The following is a 14,707-nucleotide window of genomic DNA, read 5'->3' on the forward strand; positions in this document are numbered from 1 at the left end:
CTGAGTCAGTCCTATTACTTATCATTGTGTTCTCTAATTGTTGATAGGCTATTTATTTTCTCTTGAGAATCAAGTCAGAGAACTTTTAAAAACATTCAAAGAATTATACAGACTGACTTAGATTTTGCCATCAGTTGATGTGGAAGTAGATGTCGATGTGTGCGTTGTGCCTCTGCAGGTACGTTACAGCAGCTCATCTCAGACACGATGGTCCGCTGGGCTCAGGAGTCGGTCATCGAGGACCCGGAGCTGGTCAGAGCCATGTTTGTCCTCCTGCACCGGCAGTATGACGGCATCGGGGGGCAGGTCTGGCAATGCTCTTTTCAGATGTATATATACACTGTATATATGTGTGTGTGTGTGTGTGTGTGTGTGTGTGTATATATACATATATATATATATTTTTTTGTGCTGTCAATCAATTAAAAACAATGTACTAATTAATTGCAGAATTTTCTGTAATTAATTGCGATTAATACATTTTTTTCCACTGAAGACTGAAGCTTGTAATGGATCAGGGAAAACCACGGAATTAATGTTGACTCAACACACAGAGACTATATTTAAATTAAAAAACGATTTTTATAACGTGCTTTTAGCTTTCGGTGAAACTGTTTCTCTCCAAGATCAGCAAAATAACAAAAACATAAATAAATAAATGAATAAACATCTAACATAGGTCTGGGTTTTGTTAGCGTGCAGGTCCACCACTTTGAGAAGTTTAATACTTCTAGAAACAAAATTGTAAAATTATTACATGAACAAAGTAGCAATAATATACTGTAATACACACACACACACACACACACACACACACACACACACACACACACACACACACACACACATAGTTAACATGACGTTTATTTCGCTGACTGACCACACCATTCCATCTGGCTAGAAACTTGACTGTAAACCCCTCCAAATCAAACCAAATCAAACTTTATTTGTAGAGCACTTTTCATACAAACACAAAATTGCAACAAAGTGCTTCACATGAAATAGCAAAAATAAAATAAAATAAACTAGAAACACGTGCCAGAACGCACACAAACACACACACACACACACACACACACACACACACACACACACACACACACACACACACACACACACACACACACACACACACACACACACACACACACACACACACACACACACACACACACACACACACACACACACACATTCATGTGACCCTCTCCTCCCACCTGACTGGACTCATCATTCTAAACAGAACATCGTGACGAGCCTCTTTCTTGACTGCGAGGCGGAGAGATGTAGAAGATCTTTATACTCACAGCCAGCAGGCTTTAGAATTCTATAGCAAATAGCAGATGAGCTGACAGACAAAGGAATTTCCCCTTTGGAATGAATAAAGTCATGTGAACAGATTCAATCTGAATCTTTATTGAAATTCAAAACAGCAGTACTCAGTAGTTACTTACAATGACTATTTCAAGTAGTTGTAATAATGTGAACAACAACAATACAGTTCACATTCAAAGACAGCAAAAGTTATTCTAACATTATCATCATTCTACAATCTTAACCGGCCATTTTGAACATGGTCATTTCAACCAATTCAGTCTGCAACGTCCAATACTTTACAGTGTTGTAGCCCTGATGCAGCATTTGTTCATGAAGGCTTCTTTCGCCTTACTTTTCTCCACCAGGGTCCATCCATCCAGTGTCCTACAGCACATGATGGAAGCTGCTAGAAGAAAAGAAAGAAAGCACAAATTACAAATTGTAGAATGAATCTACAGTTACCAGGACAGTATTGAGAGTTTTGGCTCCAGATCAGCTTGAAAAGAAGGGATGAAACAGTGTAGTATTCCTCCAGCAGTGGTTCCACAGCACCATGAAGCAGAGGTTCTCAACACGTGGTTCTCTTCTCAGGATGGGCTGGCCTCGTCTCCTGTCCAGTGTGTGACACACCCACACCTGGACACATCCTCCATCCAAGTTCAGCTTTCAATGGTTCACACAAAAAGTGGAAAGAGAGGGGGGGGGGGGGGGCTGACCTGCATAACAGGTCATGAAGAAAATAAGTCACACAATTCACTATATCTATTAAATAAAACTTGACATTCACCATGAGATGTGACGTCACTGTCACACTGTTCCAGTGGCCGTGCATTTCAGCCCCAGGCCTTCACTGCTGGTCTGAGTCAATCCACCCCCAATTCCTTTGTATGGTTACAAAAACCATGTTACCATGCAGAGATGCAGTATAAAAAGCCTTTGCATCACTGATAGATACTAGTGTATCCACAATAAACACCTTTAGAATGAAAAAAATCCAAGTTCACGTCTCTTCTCCTGCAGCAGCTGCTTTTCCCAAAACCTCTGGAGGTGGAGGAGGGAGACAAACCTCAGCTTTTCCTGGTCTTGAAAAGAATAAAATGGTCAATAATATAATCCTGAATCCTGCCATGGAGTTTGTAGTGAGCGCAGGTAAATTGCGCCAGACCTCCGTGCGCTCGGAGTGTTGTGGTCAATGACCTCTTACTTCGAACTATTATTTGTGTTGCAACAAATAAAGTTTTTAAATTGACTTAATTTACATTTTCAAGGCAGAAGAAGAACTTAAAAAGTTACCCCAGCTTGAAATGTCTTACAGTGTAGTCACTGTGCGGCATCCACATGCTGCTGCTGTAAGAGAGTAAAAAAAAAAAACGGAAGTAAACAAACTACACTAATTACGTTAAGTTTTTGTAACGAATTAAACATTTCAAAATTTTTGACAGCACTGCTATATATATATATGTATGATAAGTATTGCTTTTTCAGATTATTAAAAAAACAAACAACCACAGTGCTTTGGAAGGCGGCATTGGTGTGTGAGTGGGAATGTGTGTGTGACTGGGTGAATGTGATGGACAGTGTAAAGCACTTTGGGGACAAACATGGTGGAAAAGCACTGAAAGTGAAATGTAGTTACCATTTTATATCCAAAGTGTTGATTTACGTCTGGCATAAATGGACATTCGTCCATAAATCAATCTCTCAAAGCTCTTATTTGTGTTCTGTATGTAACCCTAAAACTTTTAATGATAGACATTTCTACACTATGCATTGATGTGAGCTGTGTTGAAAATGAATGAATGCAGGTTTGTTAGGTGACCTTGCATGACCCTGGTGTGTGTCCATCTAGGTAAGAGCTCTTCCAAAGACCTACACAATAAACTCTGTTTCCATCGAGGACACCATAAACCTCCTGGCGGCTCTGGGTCAGATCCGCTCTCTGCTCAGCGTCCGGATGGGGAGGGAGGAGGAGAAGCTCATGATCCGAGGCCTCGGGTGAGACTCTGTGCTTTAGTGTCTCCGAATAATGTATAGCCATTCATATTCAGGACATCTTCCCACAGAATGTAAAACTGACGTCAGACCAGCTCAAAAAGGGTTAAAATCTAAAGTACAGTACCAGGATTTTGAGCTGATCATTTGTGTGAATTGTTGGGAATCAACTCTATAGAAAAGTTGTCTATCAACAATGATCTGAGGTGTTATTAATTCTGAAACAAATGGAATCTGATTAACATCAGATGACCTCCAGGCACCACCTGTTTAACAGGACATGATTTGGTGAAATACACAAAACTATACATTTGAAATTACTAAGTGAATTATTAATTATTGTGGCAGTGATGCACACCACCATTGGGTTCTCCCACATAGGCATGGAGATGGAGGTTCCAAAAACCATGACTTGATTCAATTCAAACTCAAACACTGCTGCCTCTTCCAGGCTCTTCTGTGTGTGTTTGTTCACTCCACCTGTCACACTGTGATGGACTCCTCCTTTCTGGGCAGGGAGGTGATGAAGCACCTGATGTGAATCATGTGCTGCCTCACCTCTCAGATTTGGCCCTGAGGGGCCGCCCACATCGCTCAGAGCAAAACCCACCAGTGTATTTATCCAATTCTCCCCATTCACCATACTCCTGACACACTGGTGTGAGAAAGTGACAATGTGCAACGGTGTGTGGCGGTGCGCAGTTGTGCACCGCGGAACACTATTGCTGACCGTGCATAATGATCCTGATGATCTGTCACTGTTTCGTGCTATTACTTGTAACGCAGGCTGCGACTGTCCATGGCGCCCTGAATCAAGTAAAGTCAAAATCATGATCCGTGGTCAAAATTGAAATCCATGCTATTCCTGACTTGTCATGGTTCTGTGTAAACGCACCTTCAGAAACAGACAAGCTCTGTTTTTGTTCCCGCAGTGACATCATGAACAACAAGGTTTTCTACCAGCATCCCAACCTGATGAGAGCTCTGGGGATGCACGAGACTGTCATGGAAGTCATGGTCAATGTGCTGAGTGGAGGAGACTCAAAGGTTTGTGCAGGTTCTGTGTGAAAAACTGCAAGTGTGGAGACCAAATGGACGTAAACCAGCATAGTTGTGATCTTGATGTCTTCATTTAAAACAGACATGATGGGACAGTTGGGTGGGAGCTACATTTTGATAACATTCAATTGTCCCAACATACTCCTGGCGTATTTAATGATGGTATGACCTGATTAATTAAAAATCCCTTTAAGTCCACAGTGTTTCCTCACAGAAGTTTCTGATTGTGTTGGGCCTGGAATCCATGCTTTCCCCGAAGCAGTTGTCCCTCCAGGAAACAGACAAGAAAACATCAGGGGGGAGGACAGCGCCCTGAGAGGGCCACAAGCCCCATCATTGGTCAAACCCGACCCGGAGACAGCCTGTGTCAGAAATGCAACTTGGTCAAACCAGCTCACAACCAACTGCCCCCGGCTTCTCATCCTGGTCTCCAGCAGCACCGGGGCCAGAGGGACCACAGTGGACCACAAGAACCAAAACCACGGTTCAGCCCGCTGGCGAGCAGAACACACCGTTTGGACTATCCTGTTTCTCTTTTCCTGGGAGCCAGACGTGAAGCTGCACCCCCCCCCCCCCCCCCCCCACCCCCCCCACCCCCAGCTGCAACGCGCTCCACAGACCTGCAGAAAGACCAGGCCGTACCCGTGCTCTCACACAGCTGCAAGCCTGAGGCCTCCCTGCAGCGGAAATAGGCCTTATAGACGTCCAGTCCGGTGGTCCGGTGCTGGACCACACAGAGCAACGGAACCATAAGAGAGCTTTTGTCTGGGCAGCGTGCTAGATTAGCCTTTTTGTGTTTCGTTTGCCGCTGATAAGCATCGGTTGTGTACATGCGTGAGCACGTTCACGTGCATCATCACAAGCTCGGGACTCTGTTTTTCTACCTCAGAACAGGAGTTCTGAGGTGATCTCTGGGTGGAGAACCGAGCCCCACCAGAACTTTCTCCCTCTTTTCTCTCTCTCTCTCTCCTCCATTAACCCCTCGGGCGCGCGCCTGTGCGTATCCCACCACCGTGTGTGTTAACTGATTGGGATAAGCTCTCCTCATAGCCACATTTAGCATCCGATCCGCTAACTTGTGCCGGCCTGACACATCCGTATGGTCTGTCTCCGCTCCAGTTCGACTGCCTGTCTCATCCAGTGAAACTCTGGTGTTCCAGTAGTGATTCTGCCCCGGTGAGACGACTCGCTCTGAGCATCCCACCACCATTATTATTATAATAATGGTTGTTATTATAATAACAGTGCTGGTGCCCCAATTTCATTATTATTTGATAAATACTCAATTTATTCAAATTAATAATTTTTCATTAAAAAATATTTTTGATAATTTATTAACTTTTGAGTAATTACTCAATTACTCTAGGAGTTGTTAATAAGTAAATGACCATTTACTTCCATTAATAATTTAAATGTTTCATAAATTCCAGTGATCTATTACTTTCAGTAATCTATTACTTACAGTAATTTTTAATGCTAATAACCAACAATAAATCCCAACAATTGTAACATTGTCATCATTTTATACGGTGAGACGTTTCACCAGATAACACAATGAATAGTCTATTGCTATGTTATTATATGAAGCGTCTGTATTAAATCAGCAGTGGGGCTGTATTTGTAGTTATATACAAATATAGCTGCATATAAGGGACACACTTCTCCATTCATGAGACTCTGGCTTTCAGCCATTTGTCTGTACAAATTGATGTCGATACCGCCATGAGACTGCTCTGATAGTCCAAATTCAGCTTTTTATGCAAGTTATTCTTTCACTGCCCAATGTATGAAATGACATGTGTGTGTGTGTGTGTGTGTGTGTGTGTGTGTGTGTGTGTGTGTGTGTGTGTGTGTGTGTGTGTGTGTGTGTGTCAGTCAGCGACATAAATGTCATGTTAACTAACAACTATGTATCCGTTGTGCTGTCAGTTCCCGACAACCACACCTAATCTATTTTTGAACTTTATTACATAAATCTGAAATGGGTCTTTTGGAAAAGTATTTCCATCCAGGCATCTTGCACTGAGCATCTTGGGTGTTTTTGAGACCAAATGGATTGATGCACAATCTTGTCTTCTTTTTCTCATTTCGGAGTCATTAGCTGCTGGCCTCATTCGCCCTTCTTCATCTCCGGTGGCAGCAGAATTTTTCTTTGTTAAAAAGAAAGACGCCACTCTCAGTCCCTACATAGACTTCAAGAGCTTGAACGCCATCACTGTGAACAGGTCACCTCTTCCTCTCATCAATCCCTCCTTCAAATCCATCAGTGAGGCCTGAGTGTTTACCAAGCTGGACCTCCGGAACGCAGACCACCTCATCCAGATCAGGGAAGGAGATGAATGGAAGACTGTGTTCAACACTTCGAGTATCGGGTGATGCCGTTTGGACTCACTAATGCACCGGCGGTGTTCCAGACCAACATGAATGATGTCCTCCGGGACATGTTGAATAAGTTTGTTTTGGTCTATTTGGATGACATCTTAGTTTTTTTACGGTCACTGGAGGAGCACTGGTAACACATCCCCCTGGTCCTACAACGCCTCCTGAAAAGCCGGCTGTATGTCAAGCCGGAGAAATTTGAGCTCTATGCCACCTCTGTCCAGCACCTTGGCTTCATCATTGCTCAGGGGCAACTCTGTCCGGACCCAGCCAAGGTTTAAGCCGTCACGGGGTGGTCCATCCCCACCACCCGGAAGGAGCTGTTGAGATTCCTGGGGGTCGGCAACTTTTACCGGCGCTTCATCAGAGACTACAAGAGGGCAGCCTGTCCCCTACCTTAACCTCTCTCCGGCTGAGAGGAACTACGACGTGGGGAACCAGGAACTGCTGGCGGTGGTGTGGATTCTGCAAGAATGGAGCCACTGGTTGGAGGGCGCTACAGTCCCATTTGTGAGGATCCACACCTCGCTCCAGCACCAGATCCTCCTCACTGACACTCCTGCAGGTAATTAACTAATTGATTGCTCCCAGCTCTTCAGCCCTGCAGTGAGGAGGCCCGGGGCCAGAAGAGTGTGTCTCTGTTCAGAGTCACCAGCTCCTCTCATGAGCTCCACGACTCCCGGCTTCAAGCGTCCTCGGCCTCGCTGTGCAGCGTTCCTCCCTGCTGCAGTCTCCTCGCCTGCACACTCTGCATCCCAGAGTCTCCGTTCCCTCATCTCCCAGGTCTTGCAATAGAAATAAACTATTGCTAATTGTACCTGCTCTGCCTCCTGGTCTGCTTCTGGGTTCAGAACACTGCACACCGGCTCTCAGCCGTAACACCATTCATCATATGGACAGACCATAAGAACCTGGAGTACCTTCGCTCGCCCACAGGCTCAACCCCCAACAGGCGTGCTGGGCCCTCTTCCTGAGTCAGTTCAACTACAATCTTTCCTTCCAACATGGATCCCGGAACATCAAACCGGTCTCACTGTCTCCGCTCCGTTCGTCCCCTTCCTCCTCTGAGTCGCCGGACCTCATCATCCTGTCATCTTGCATCCTGGGTTCTGCCGACTGGGACATTGAAGCGACGGTCCGGGAGGCCCAGGGCACAGACCCAGATCCAGGCACCGGTCCCCTGAACCGCATCTATGTTCCGGACTCCGTGCGCTCCCAGGTTCCTCAGTGGGGTCACGACTCCAGACTCACCTGCCACCCTGCAGCCGTCCGCACCCCACCCTCTCCTTCCTTCAGCAATGTCTCTGATGGCCTGGCATGGCCTGGGAGGTCCGGGAGTTCATCGCAGCCTGCTCCGTCTGTACCCAGAGTAAGTCCTCCCATCAACCTCCGGTGGGCCTCCTGCAACCATTGCTGATTCCCGGTCGGCCCTGGTCCCACATCGTTGTGGATTTCATCACCAGGCTCCTGCCTTCTGACGGGAACTCCAGCATCCTGACCATAGTGGACCGTTTTTCAAAGTCCGTCCACTACGTCCCTCTCCGGAAGTTGCCGACGGCCCGGGAGACGGCTGACCTCCTGGTTCTCCATGTGTTCAGGCTCCATGGCATTCCCATTGACATTGTGTCGGACCAGGGACCTCAATTCACCTCCCAGGTGTAGCAGGCATTCTGCTCGGCCCTGGGGGCCACGGCCAGTCTCTCCTCTGGTTATCACCCACAGACCACCGGCCAGACGGAGCGGGCCAACCAGAACCTAGAGGCGGCTCTCCGGTGCATGGCTGCACAGTTCCCTTCATCCTGGAGCTCCCACCTTCCATGGATCGAATACGCCCACAACTCCCTCACCTGCTCAGCCACTGGGATGTCGCCGTTCAAGGTGTGTCACGGTTTTCAACCTCCCCTGTTCCCAGATCAGGAGCTCGATGGAGCTGTTCCCACGGTCAAAGACCACCTACGTTAGGTCCGGGACGTGTGTAAAGGGCGGTACTCTCCGGATCCACGGAGTCCAACAAACAACCCGCGGACCATCACCGCGCTCCCGCTCCGGACTACAGACCCGGGCAGATGGTATGGTTGTCCTCCGGAGACCTTACTCTCCAGGTAGAATCACCGAAGCTGGCTCTCCGCTACATCGGCCCGTTCCCGGTCTCCCGGTCGGATTCTGTGAGAATCCACACCTCGCACCAGCACTAGATCCTCCCTCCCTGACACTCCTGCAGGTGATTAACTAATTGCTTGCTCCCACCTCTTTAAGCCCTGCAGTGAAGTGGATCCTGAGCCAGAAGATTGCATTTCTCACATGAGTCACCAGCTTCCTCATGCGCGCCACACTCCTTACTCCGAGCGTCCTCGGCGCACCTCCTACCCCTGCAGTGCTCCTCCCTGCACCTCTCACCCATGCGCTCGGTACTCCGGAGTCTCCGATTCCCATGTCCCAGGTCTTGAAATAGACTTTTGTACACTGCAACTGCTCTGCCTCCTGGTCTGCTTCTGGGTTCAGAACACCGCACACCGGCTCCCAGCTGTAACACACTCTTTCCTTTGTTGATTATGTTTTCTGCGTTGTTTATTAGGATTGGGATTTTTATGTTGAGGCTTTTGGGTGTTGTATCCTCATCTCTCAAATTTAAGGTGGTTCTTGTAGCGTGGAATTTCATCCTCCAGCAACTGTCGGACGACGGGCGGCGTGGCCAGCCTGACAGATTCTGACAGAACAGTCAAGCTGGTCGTCTGACAAAAAAACACGTGTCAGATAATGCACTGGTGAATGCTGAAAATGCAGTTGAAACATGTCAGGTATAAACCATCTTTGCCACTGATTAACGAAACTAAATCATAAAGGCAAAAACAACAAAATTAACATAACCTCAGGATATGGCAGTACGGTAATATCGGCCAACCCACATGATTTTGTGGTCGAAACCATTAATTTAACGTGTGTGTGTGTGTGTGTGTGTGTGTGTGTGTGTGTGTGTGTGTGTGTGTGTGTGTGTGTGTGTGTGTGCAGGAAATCACTTTTCCTAAAATGGTGGCAAACTGCTGTCGGTTCCTGTGTTACTTCTGTCGGATCAGCCGTCAGAACCAGAAGGCCATGTTTGACCACCTGAGCTACCTGCTGGAGAACAGCAGCGTGGGCCTTGGTGAGTACTCCTGGGTGCAGCTTTACATCACATATTATTGGAATTTCTTCAAGTATCAAGAAAGTGCTGCTTTTGTATGGTCTCAATAGTACAGAAACACCTATTCAACTCTTTTCAGTTGAATGAAAATGCAGTTAAATGCAGTTCTCATATACCATATGCTGCTTAAAATAGAGGCACATGTTAGAGAGAGAGAGAGAGAGAGAGAGAGAGAGAGAGAGAGAGAGAGAGAGAGAAATATATCCAAATGAACAATCGCACTGTTTGTTAATTTATATATCTATCTAACAATCAATCAGGGGACACAGATTTTTTTTCCATGTCTTGTTTCATCCAATGGCTGTCCTGATGTCCTTCTGTTTTAATTCATGTGAATTAGTTATGCACACCTCTACTGGCACATCATTTCACCCCACAACTTATGCCGATGTGTGTGGGTTTCCTCCAACAGCCTCAAAAACATGCAGTGCTCCCGCTGAGCGCTCCTCTGTGTGGCTGCTCCCAATTGGTCATTCAGTCTAAATTGCCCCAAGGGGATCAATACAATTGAAAAAAGAAAGAAAGAAAGAAAAACCAATGAGCTGATCGTGGACTTTGGAAGGAGACAGCAGAGGAACTACACCCCTACTGGGTCAACAAGACTTGTTGAGAGGGTGTGCAGTTTTAAATATCTGGGAGTACATATCTTCTGTTATGGACATCACACATTGACAGTTTGAGGAAAAAGAACGGACAGTGATTTTACAACCTCAGACAGCTAAGGAACGTCAGAGTCTTTCTGAATATCATGAGGACCATTTATGGTGGTGGAAAGCATACTGACAGCACACATCACCCAGTGGTACAGAAACAGCTTGGGTTTTATCCCAGATAGACGATTCCTAGTGAGACGATTCCCAGATAAATGATTCCCACTTAGATGATTCCCAGATCAACGATTCCTATTGAGATCACTTATTATAATCAGTGAATTGTTTGTAACATTTTCGTGACGTACACATAAAGACACATAGTCCCTTTGAAAAAGTGGCTCGACATTAGTATAAAATAGCGGCGTCAGGACCCCGCAATGATTTTAAACCAAGTTGTCTAAATGGGAATCGTCTATCTGGGATGATACCACCCCGGCTGTGACCGAAGAGGCTTCCAGAGAGTTCTGAGTTCAGCATAGCCCACCAGGGATGCAACACTCTCCACCCTCCAGAATATCCACAAGAAGAGGAGCATGGCCATGGTAAACAGGATCATGAACCCTCGCAACAAACTGTTGGAGTGGCTGTGCTCTGGCCAGTGCCTTCGCCTCATCAAGCTGAAATCATAACTCAGGAGGAGCTTCTTCCCTAAAGCTGTCAGGACTGTCAACTCTGACCTCCAGTCAGCACCTCACAAGCAAGGACCATAAAACGCATAACTATAAACACTGCAATCTTGTACATGCACACCACACAGACTTCACATTCTCTGTGTGGAAGCACATCCTCACCTATGGACACCAGCATAATTTTGCACTGTGAGCATTCGATGGGCATGTTGATTTTGTCTGTTGTGCTTCTTGTATTTTTGTTTTGTTTTTGTACTGTTTGTGATTTTATTTGGTATTTTAAATGGAATGCCCATTTCTGTGTTTGTAGAGTCTGGGGGACAGTCACTGCATTTCAATGCCATACTTGTTTGTTTATATGACAAATAAATGGTACAAAAAAAATCTAATTTAAACAAAATTGCACGTCACAAATAAATAATGAATTATGGGGAAATGCCAAATTTCCACCTTGTTTTTCCAATCCTCCACATCATGCCCCTGGTTAATCACATCCTGAGCTGGGTTAACTGTTTGGTCCCTCAGTGATAAAATGACCACTGGACTGGATGAGGCCATGGCTCCAAACAGGCTTGCCGGCAATGGCCCATGACATGTGGGCTAACAGGAAGTAATTGTACTGCCAAACAGACACAATAGGTGCCAATGAAAGCAATGCTGTTTGTAAGAAGTTGTTAAAAAATGTTACCTTTTCTGTGACGGTTTGTCCTGTTGTCTCACAGCATCTCCATCTATGCGGGGTTCTACCCCTCTGGATGTGGCAGCAGCCTCAGTCATGGATAATAATGAGCTGGCTCTGGCTTTAAGAGAGCCAGACCTGGAGAAGGTGAGGAACTTACACATACAGACTATATGTAGGATCACGGCATGCTGTATTTTTAAAAGCAGTTACTACAATGTTACAGCAGAAATCCCAACACAGGTCTTGATGTTTGCAGGTGGTTCAGTATCTGGCGGGCTGTGGGCTGCAGAGCTGTGTGATGTTGGTGCATAGAGGATACCCAGACATCGGCTGGAACCCGGTGGAAGGAGAGCGATACCTCGACTTCCTGCGGTTTGCTGTCTTCTGCAACGGTTGGGGCTTTAATTCCTGCTTCACCAGCCAGCTTGCCTCACCTTTTGGTTTGACCTTTATCATGGTTTCTTTCCTGGACTTCAGGGGAAAGTGTGGAGGAAAATGCTAATGTGGTGGTGAGACTTCTGATTCGCCGGCCAGAGTGTTTTGGCCCGGCCCTTCGAGGTGAAGGAGGTGACGGCCTGCTCGCAGCGATGGAAGAAGCCATTAAGATCTCTCAAGATCCCACTAGAGATGGCCCATCTCCTACATCTGAGAGCAGCAAGACACTGTGAGGAGCCACATTTCAACACATTAACCAAGTCTGTGGCTCAGACAGTTTGACTCCCATGATGTTAAATCTATAGTATTTGATCCTTTATAAATGTGTTAATCAATATAAATTCAAATATTCTGTCAAAAGAGAAAACAACAGACACAATGGCATCTCAAACACCATTTTGTGTCTTACTGCTGGTATATCTACTAAAGTCAGAAAATCCTCCAACTTGCTGCAACCTGTTTAGTCCCCACCAGTAGGTGGTGTATTGACTTCCTGTTTAATAGTGAGAAGAAGTTACACAATTTAGTCTTCAAAGCAAAGTAACTGGTAATAAAACCCAAATGGAAAAAATGCCAAAGACCAAGGAAATGACAGGCAGTCAATAGGGCCACCTAATGTACAACTGAAGTAAGACTCAACATTTCCAGAGTGTGCCTTTCACCCTGTAGAACAGGAATGAGAAAAGTCGGCCTATGTATTTAATCTCCAGGCTAAAGAGTTTCAAATTCAAATGTATCCTAATCTTACTTATACTATAATAAAACTTATACTTATAATCTTACAATACATTTAAGTTGACACAATTGTGTTGAGATAGCCTATTACGCTCTCCATTTCCCATCCTAAAGGAGAATACTCACACCCATTCTAACCTCTCCCTGAACAATGCAGCCAGCGTCCCCCGAAAAACATGCAGAACCTGTTTATGCCTGGAGTTCATGCCTGTATTTCTTCCACAGTTAATTCTTTTTAGACACAGATACATTTTCAAATATTGCAACCAGACATAAGTTATACAACTATGCTCTAAACTCTAAAAAAAGGGGAAAAAAAGAACCTTGAAATAAATTCAGTTATGATAGTAATCATTAAATACATTGTATTTCGATCAGTATATCTGCCCATATGTGAACATGAGTGAAGAACATTGTCTCTATGTAATGTATAAGGTGCAACTATTTTGCTACCAGACTCACCCAAGTGTCGTAGGAATAGAACATGGATATAGCATGTTCAGAACCATGTTTAATTAATGTATTTCACAATACCTAAAATTCTACATGTCATAGATTTTGTAATCATCATGAACATATATATATATGTGTGTGTGTGTGTGTGTGTGTGTGTGTGTGTGTGTGTGTGTGTGTGTGTGTGTGTGTGCGTGCTTGTGTGCGTGCAGCAGTGACATCCTGGAGGATGAGGAGGATGACACCATTCACATGGGAAATGCCATTATGACCTTCTACGCTGCCCTAATTGACCTGCTGGGTCGCTGTGCTCCAGAGATGCATGTGAGTGGCGCACACACACACACACACACACACACACACTCGCACGCACGCACGCACGCACGCACGCACACACACACACACACACACACACACACACACACACACACACACACACACACACACACAAATATATAATAAATAATAAAGAGTAATGTCAAAGAAGCGCACCAGAGAAAACGTTTTTTTTTTTCTTTTACAAGATTTTAGTGGCACATTGTCCAGGTCATTTTCTTCTTTCATCATTCCACACAATAAAACAAGTTTCTGTTTAAAATATCATGAATACAATAGTTTAAATAAATAGATATCCATGATTAAAACAAGACCTGTTGAGTAGAATGATGAAACGTGAGGAATACAAAAAGTGCCTATCATTGTAAAAGTCACTGAAAGGAAGTGCATTCAGTTTTAAAAGTCTATTGTGTGGTGCAGGAGAGCAGTGAGTCCCTATCAAGGGAACTTATCCTGTTCTCCAGACATTTGGTCTCTCGGGGTTCTGCCATGGTGCTCAGAGGAGGTCCTCTCCCTCCAGACACCCCCGGAGAGCCAGGCCCCCCTGCCCTCACCTTTCCTTGTGAGGCTCCGGCTCCTTCGTCCCAATGGGCAGGGAGCCGTTCTTCTTTGTGGCTGCCGCCTGCAGCTTCCACCTCCTGACCGCCGCTGTGGCCATCTGGATCACACCAGGGGGGTCTGGATCACACCAGGGGGGGTCTGGGTCACACCAGGGGGGTCTGAGTCACACCAGGGGGGATCTGGATCAAACCAGGGGGGATCTGGATCACACCAGGGGGGTCTGGGTCACACCAGGGGGATCTGGATCACACCGGGGGGGTCTGGATCACACCAGGGGGGTCTGGGTCACACCAGG

The 14,707-nt window shown here is 45.7% G+C and overlaps 1 protein-coding gene across 1 annotated transcript in view; it reads left to right on the forward strand.

Moving 5' to 3' along the window:
- Window positions 1-14,707, forward strand: part of ryr2a (ryanodine receptor 2a (cardiac)) — a gene marked incomplete at both ends in the record, with an annotated part of 435,130 nt that overhangs the window by 218,119 nt on the left and 202,304 nt on the right. The window contains 8 exons of the mRNA XM_080517507.1: window positions 179-306; window positions 3,167-3,312; window positions 4,242-4,356; window positions 9,757-9,889; window positions 11,933-12,036; window positions 12,149-12,284; window positions 12,370-12,556; window positions 13,731-13,839. Coding sequence (XP_080373633.1) covers window positions 179-306; window positions 3,167-3,312; window positions 4,242-4,356; window positions 9,757-9,889; window positions 11,933-12,036; window positions 12,149-12,284; window positions 12,370-12,556; window positions 13,731-13,839 — 1,058 coding nt within the window. The remainder of the gene's footprint in view (window positions 1-178; window positions 307-3,166; window positions 3,313-4,241; window positions 4,357-9,756; window positions 9,890-11,932; window positions 12,037-12,148; window positions 12,285-12,369; window positions 12,557-13,730; window positions 13,840-14,707) is intronic.

Source organism: Blennius ocellaris, assembly GCF_963422515.1.
Source record: "Blennius ocellaris genome assembly, chromosome: 21".
Lineage (NCBI taxonomy): Eukaryota > Metazoa > Chordata > Actinopteri > Blenniiformes > Blenniidae > Blennius > Blennius ocellaris.